This window comes from Sinohyriopsis cumingii, chromosome 3, assembly GCF_028554795.1.
Source record: "Sinohyriopsis cumingii isolate HCF-2022 chromosome 3, ASM2855479v2, whole genome shotgun sequence".
NCBI classification, from domain to species: Eukaryota; Metazoa; Mollusca; class Bivalvia; order Unionida; family Unionidae; genus Sinohyriopsis; species Sinohyriopsis cumingii.
The window spans coordinates 25689201-25697558 of NC_142963.1; the positions used below are offsets into that span (position 1 = coordinate 25689201).

Genomic DNA, 8358 nt, shown 5'->3' on the forward strand with positions numbered 1-8358 from the left:
GTACTTGATAATTCTCTGATTTCATGCATGAATTGGTGTGTGTCTGTTGGTGTAAATGGTAATTCTCTGCATTGATGTTTGATTTGGTGTGTGTATATTGGTGTACTTGATAATTCTCTGATTTTATGCATGAATTGGTGTGTGTCTGTTGGTGTAAATGGTAATTCTCTGCATTGATGTTTGATTTGGTGTGTGTATATTGGTGTACATGATAATTCTCTGATATGATTCACGCTTTGGTGTGTGTATGTTGATGTACTTGATAATTCTCTGATTTTATGCATAAATTGGTGTGTGTCTGTTGGTGTAAATGGTAATTCTCTGCACTGATGTTTGATTTGGTGTGTGTATGTTGGTGTAGATAAGTCTTCTCTATATTAGTAGGAAAGCAGCATGCTTGGAAAATGTCAATGTTAGGGCTATATCGGACATCCTATAAAGCAAAATCTGGCAACCATCACGACTGTTATCAACTACCAAGATACTACTTGTGGAACAATTGTTTGTCATTATAACTTGTTTGGGATGGGTCAGAAATTGTGAAGAAAGTAAGAAAGAAAAAAGCTCGTGTAATGTCTGAAAAAATATACAAAGATTTATATAACATAAGTAGAGCAGCCATCAGGATAATCTATCGGAAGGACTCCACTTTCAGGACTTGGAAGTACAACAATCGGACAGACTCCACTTTCAGGACCTGGAAGTACAACAATCGGACAGACTCCACTTTCAGGACCTGGAAGTACAACAATCGGACAGACTCCACTTTCAGGACCTGGAAATACAACAATCAGACAGACTCCACTTTCAGGACCTGGAAGTACAACAATCGGACAGACTCCACTTTCGGGACCTAGAAGTACAAGAATCAGACCGACTCCGCTTTCAGGACCTGGAAGTACAACAATCAGACAGACTCCACTTTCAGGACCTGGAAGTACAACAATCGGACGGACTCCACTTTTAGAACCTAGAAGTACAACATGGCAGTAAATCACGAAAATTAATGCATGGAGAGATATTTATCTTTTTCCAATCTGAAATTTAAGAGCTGATATTAGTAATACACCTGCTTGTTTTGTTTTGTTTTTGTTTATTTTTTGTAAAATGATCGTGGCGGTAACAATATATTTACGCAGTGCACACGATTATGAACATATGTTGGCATACATTTGATATCCCTGATTCGTGTGCGCTTGGGTGTCACATAATTTGTAATAAATAAGTTTTATAAGAACAATATAATTTTATTCTTGTTTTCCGGGCGCACATATGGAACATTTTTTTATTGATCCACTGGTTTATAATTCAGCACTAATTTTTTTTAATAAAATTCATTTGAAACATATACCTGTTGTGTCTAAAATATGCTCCTGCTGTGTTACTGTATTAATTTGACACCAAAATTAACAGAGAAATGTGCGTCTACAGTCGAGTAATGAAATTGAAAATGATTTTTGTATTTCCGTTATGTCAATGCTTCTCGGTATATAAAGAGCTAAATCTACCTGCAGATAGAGTGAGTTCGACAATACTATTCTGCAAATCATGAGGGCAAATCTTTTCATCGCCGTTGTTGCTGTCTGTATTACGATGGCGCTTTGTTCCTGCTTCTTCGGCCGGATGCAGGTGGAAAAAACAGGTATTATGTGCGCATATAGAATTATGTAAATTAGATTACTGAAGTTCTAATATTATCTATCTATCTCGTAGCGTATGTCACCTCTCGTAAATTATCTATCTATCTATCTATCTCTCCCTCTCTCTCTCTCTCTCTCTATATATATATATATTAAAAATCCATTTTGTATTAAGAAAGAACGCTCCTACTTTAATTAAGAAAAGTGATATTCATAAAGTGTACAAATTTATCCCACATTTAGACTCGAAATGCATATGAAAATGTTATTTTTAAATGTCAACCTGAATATCCACTTCATGACCTTGTTGAACCTGTAACCCAGAAAAACCTATTTACTATGTATCTTTTAGACTCATACAAAAAAATACATTATATAAAAGATGGAAATGCATACCTCAAAATAATACTGCATTTTAATCCAAGATTCCATTTTTGCAAGAAGTTGTCCCACACGTACAAACTCGTCTGCTACACTACGTATCAACTTGCCGCTAGAACGGGATTCTCAAGAAATTCCCTGGCGTATAGTCTGTTTCTAAACTCTTTAGTAATTTGACCCCACAAAAAAGACGTTGTAAGAACAATACATCCGATTCATTGTTGTTTTTCTTCCATATAAAAGCTTATTATTTTTTAAATATAAAACATTGAACTTTACTGTTTAGTTTACAAGATCGGTTTAGTTTGCTTAAATATCTCTTGCCATTTATTGGCAATGTTAAGTTGAATTTTATCAAACTTGCTATAAAAATGACCTAATTATTTCATTAAACTGCTGACAGAAACAGTCCAAAGCTGTGCGCAGAATAGGCCGACATATCGCGAATTATGAAAACCGAGGAGTGGTATCACATGTATCCAAAATTAATGATATTTTGAACAGAATATTTTGGTGCAAGTTGCCCCTTTTCAAATGTTAAACATTGCAATATGATTTTTTTCGTCATATGTAAAATGTAAAGTTTTAGTACAAAGTTTGATATGTTCGCAAAGCTGATATGATTTTTGTTCAATTATACCAATCTTCATCTTCTTGTTTTAAAGTAAATTAAAGTAATAATTAAAAATAAGTGCATAAATAGGCTAATGCCTCGTGGAGACGGTCTCCGCAACATAGCAGAGAATTCCAATTCCTTTCCATTGTTTTACCATTAGTATCGCAGTCTTGGTTTGATTCACTTGAGTCTTATATCAACAACAGTCTAAATTAATTATCTTCTGATTTATTTCAAGCAATCTTCGAAAATGGGAGAAATAAATATTTGCATCCATATAATGACATCAATTTATAAATTAAAAAAAACACTCTGTTTATCGATTAGGTCACGTACAACTCACTAGGTTAGAAGCTATGGCAGCAGATTTCGTGCGGTGGAATAATAACTACCTTGTTTAAAGAATCAAGTCGGAGGGTGTGTGAAATCAAGAGTACAATTGTATATTTTTAATGTAACTTTATTGTGGGGTGTTTAGAAGACTGTTAGTGAAATTTATTTTTTATATACCAGCTAATAATGTGAGAACCACATCATTCATATTTAAAAAAAAACAAAACAAATATGCTTGTTTCATAGACCGCATTATAATTTACTAAAAATTGTGTTGAGAGGAAAATTATATTAAATATTTTTGCACAACATGAATAATGTTACAAAGCAATATTGAGATCATATAATATTGCACGAATTGTCTGTATCTATAGAAAACGCTTGGATTGTATCAAAGTGTGGTCAGAGCCAGCCGTTTTACAAAATAACACAAGACCATCTAAATGTTTGATTTGTCAATTCACGAATTAAAAAATATCCTACAATGTTTTAGAAAAGACGAAGACGCAATGTTTTAATGTTTTAGAAAAGACGAAGATTCGCCTATTGCATTATGTGATTTATAACATTGATATAAGCATCATAAATTCAGTATGGCATGAAGAAGGAATATATAACGTATTTTTCAATGCAACGCAACATTTATTTATGTTTCGCTTATTCTACCGTACAATTTAAAGGAAATAACGTTCAATTAAAACAACAGACACTGACCCGGCATCTGCTTTTGAATCAATCATTAGAATGGCAAAATTGTTTTTAAAAAATCGAAAATAATGTATGCGATTGAAAGAATCGAAGAAACGCTGCAAATTGCTGAAAATCAAAGTTCGTCTTCTAGATTAATGTCTTGTTGGCCTATTGATAACGTCCAAAGCCAGCTTATCAAGCGTTATGTATTCTATGGATATTTATGTACTATTTTAAATTGACTGATGAAGAACAGTATTGAATAAATCTTTAATAAAATCCTGAAAATAAGGTTCCTTAAAAATAATCGTGGGAACATAATAAACGGGAATATTGAAAGAATTGTTAACTGAATAATCTACCTACTCATTACATAAGCTAGAAAGGTCTACCTACAACTAGAATTATCAGTGTGATAAGACATTATTGACACGCATGCAATTGAAAAATACAACGATGGATGTGTTCTTAACTGCTCTTCATCGGAGATAGGAAAACGAAAAATCGATTCGAAAAAAAGGTTCAAAAGGAAAAAGCTGACAAATAAAGTTTGAAGAAGGGAAAGAGTTTTGAAGCAAAAAGCATAAGAATTTTTGGAGAAGTAAAACTGCGTACTTTTCAAATTACTCAAGTAAAAACAACTATAGCGGAAACGTGTTACATGAATCTAACGGAATGTCTGCGCAAGTATTTTAATCGAAATTAAATCAGAATATTAATCGATGTTTAATTTTGTTTTAATGTTGACTGCCTCTATATGCTATTATAAAATCTTTGATCCGCAACGAGCCAAGCATTACTTTATTCACTTGTTTACAAGCAAAATGATATAAGACAATAAGCCGACTTTCTCGTTTTCTAAACAGCTTTTTTCATGTCTGTTATGGAGAGACAACATCTGCCTGTTTGCATAAATATATGTTAGCCCCCCACCCCGTGTGTTCCGAACAGATAACAAATGTTAGCATACAGAAAATCAGCTTATAGATAGATAGATAGATAGATAATCATAGCACGATGTGTCGTTTGTGTAGAAAGTGTAGGTGCGAGTTCAAACACATATCGAAAGAAAACACAAAACATATGCCTCAAAACGTATTTTTTTAAAAATTTGTTTTAAATGTGTTGTCAGTGGCATTCGTCACATAGCATTATGTAAATCCAAATGTTTCATGCCTTTTGTAGCATGCCCGTGCAAATATGGTGCACAGTTTTACACATTTGTGAATGATTATCTAAACAAGGTCAGGATATAATAAATGCATTAAGTATAATATATATTCGTATTAAAACTAGCTATTTTCTTCTTGATTGAAATCAAGTTTAAATCTGACTTTCTTAAAACATTTTAGAGGAAATAAAACTGAGGTGAATAAACACTCGAGTTCGGACGTTTTACGAAAGTGGAAGTAGATGTACGTAATTTGTCATTCTTGCGCTTTATGTTAATAATGCATTTCCGTAGTTGGTATTGAAACAAAACTACCTTTAATATTCATTCACTGTCAGTCTGGTTATGGCATGTTGTTGTCAGTCTTGATATTAAAATAAAGTGTGAAAAATGTATGCACGAACGGAAACAATCTTTTGTGTAAGTTTTGTGTAAGTTACGCGGTGGATGTATGATCATGATTTTTGTTCAACAAATTGTACGGACTGAAATGCAAGATGACTGACTTTGGTACCTTTTTTGAGAAGCAGCTATTTCTTTACACAAAGCTACAGGTGTAGTGTATTTATCAGCCCCTCCATTATTATAGTGGAAATTGTTGAGTTATATCAGAGCGTAGTGGAAATTGTTGGCTTATATCAAAGCGGAGTGGAAATTGTTAGGTTGTATCAAAGCGTAATGGAAATTGTTGAGTTGTATCAAAGCGTAGTGGAAATTGCTGAGTTGTATCAAAGCGTAGTAGAAAGTGTTGGGTTTTATCAAAGCGAAGTATACTAAATTTAAATATTCACCAGACGTGCATTTTAAATTGTTAAGAACAGAAAGCACCTAAAGGTATTGGCAGAAGCACAACAAAAAAAAGAGCAATTTAAAAAACCATCTAGCAAAAAAGACACGTATTTTAAATCGGTAAGAACAGAAAGCACCTAAAAAGTATTGGCAGAACCACACACACCCACACACCCACACCCACCCGAGCAAAATTTGATCATAGTTTTGTAATACCCATTCATTTAAATCGGTAAGAACAGAGAGCACCTAAAAGTTAAAGGAATCTAGAAAATAACTGAACGTGAATAAAAAATGGTATGAGAGACAGAAAAGGATATTGCAGCGGCATGCAATACAAAAAAGGTATTGGCGATATAATGAAACACCAAAAGATATTGGTAATGGTGTAAGACACAAAATATATTGGTAATCGTATGAGACACAAAAAGGTATTGTCAATGGTATGAGACACAGAGAGGTATTGGTAATGGTATGAGACACAAAAAGGTATTGGTAATGGTATGAGATACAAAAAGGTATTGGTAATGGTATGAGATAAAATGGCTTTGGCAATGGAATGAGACAAAAAGTATTGGTAATAGAATGAGACAACAAACGCGTATTATCAATTCTTTGTTACACAAAAATGTATTTGTAATGGTACGTGTCACAATCCGAAAGATATTTTGGTTAATCGCTCTCCACTGTTTGCCAGGAAAAATCAAGACCATATTAATGAAATCCGAAATGTCTATTTTTCTTTATTACCTATCACGTGAGACACGTTTTCAAAGTGTGGACAGATAAAATGGTCGTAATGTATTGACCTCTGTCCAGCACGTGTACAGTTTAACTCTGAATGCGTGTCCGATGTAGCACAACAAATCAGGGAACGATGTTTATTAATTTTAATTTGTTCACGATTTAACTGTCAGAAAATATAACGGATTTTTTCTATCACAAACCTTTTTTAGTTTCCGGGAAAATCAGGAAGTACTGCGAGTATGAAGGCATAAAGATAATGAAAGGGGCGAAATTTGATACTCTTGACTGTCTCAGCTGTGTATGCAGCGAAAATGGGCTTCGATGCTGCGGGTAAGTTAATGCATTACAGACTATTCTTGGAAACGAAAAAGGCCATTAAATGGATTATCCGTCCATATATGCAATAATTTATTCGAAATTCCACGCCGATGAGGAAATAATTTGTATATGTGATCAGGATGCATCAAGCTTGTCAACTGGAACATATGCTCAAATTAAATGCATGCACCACCGCCACCATACCTCTCTATTGTTTTCAAACGTTAAATAAGAGGAAACATATGGACGAAGCACCACATACCGGCATATTCATTTGTTCCCAAAACATATTTAATGATTTGTTTTATTGAACATCAGAAATATTTAGTTTCCGAAAGTTGTGCTGAGTTTATTGCGAGCGGGACCAGGAACTGGCAGCATGATGACCACTCCATTACTTGAACTGATCTTAAAGAGCCAGCACAATGTATTCAAACTGCAGTGTCATTGACAAGAGTACTAGCATTACAAATGTATTACTAAATAAATTCATCCAATTTAATGCATTATTGTAAGCACAACAAAAATAATCGATATTTTTCTAAGATTTGTTTTCTCTATAAACGTGCAGACTAGTAAAGAAGGTAATAAAATACTTGTATAAAGCAGATGTAACACAAATGTCTATACAGAACAAAATGCAGATGAAATCCTACCTCTTGATTTAATGAATTGGATGAAAAATATAGATAGATATGCATCGCCCTGGTCGGAAAAGTTCATTTTCATTACATTTTAAATTTGCATCTATTTCACGCAAATGCCACTATTTTCATAAAGTTCCCAATAATCTATGCCGAATTTTGAATGTATCATCGTACTTACAAATTAACGAGAGTAAGACTGCCTTGAGACAAACTTGCAACTAATAAGCTTGATATAATGAATATATGAGAGAGAGAGAGAGAGAGAGAGAGAGAGAGAGAGAGAGAGGTTCGCGAGAGAAGCAAGAGGCTCGATTTCTGTAAATTAAATTCGATCCATATTTTGACGGTGTAATCCTGATAGTGCTGTCCGCCTGTAACGATAGTCTTGGAGTTTTAGACACATTTGTTTCGTGATGACGATTGATTTAGATCGCTGGTTTTAAAATAGAAACAATCTTTATTATTTTGCTACGAAAATTCGAAAACTTCCCTTTCAGTATTGGATACAAGGCTGGAGTTATACAACCCCCTCCCGAATGTGATATCATCCACGATGGTTGCGAACCGCTGTTGGTCATGTCGAAAGACCACACCAAACAATGTGAAACCGGAAAACCAGTCTTGAGAAGCCCGTAGTAAAGATACGTGAACAAACGAATTTGTAAGGAATATATTTAACGTATTTGATAATTATATTTGTTCAAAGAAGAGGCTATTAAACCTTTCAACGACTGCGTGACAAATACTTATCATTCATCTATAGCCCCCACCGTCTTCAAAATTCTGTTAAGTGTGTTCTTTTCAAGAGCATTTCACTGTCACTGTTATCACAAGTTTACCATCTATTACATGGCATTATTAACCAACGAGAAGGAGATATTTGTTATTTTGTATAGGTGGTAAACTAATAAGTTGTTCTTACATACATACATACATGCACGCACGCATGCACGCACGCACACACGCACACACATACACAAACATACATACATATATACATACATATACACAGAATGAGCAGCTGTT

At 34.0% G+C, this 8358-nt stretch overlaps 1 protein-coding gene across 1 annotated transcript; it reads left to right on the forward strand.

Moving 5' to 3' along the window:
- Positions 1 to 1484: 1484 nt before the first annotated feature.
- LOC149802570 (beta-microseminoprotein-like) lies at positions 1485 to 8064 on the forward strand. Its single transcript, XM_089951841.1, has 3 exons — positions 1485 to 1642; positions 6577 to 6697; positions 7830 to 8064. Exons 1-3 carry the CDS (start codon positions 1549 to 1551, stop codon positions 7966 to 7968), a joined length of 354 nt encoding a protein of 117 aa, XP_089807967.1. The 5' UTR covers positions 1485 to 1548; the 3' UTR covers positions 7969 to 8064.
- The last annotated feature ends 294 nt before the right edge of the window (positions 8065 to 8358 follow it).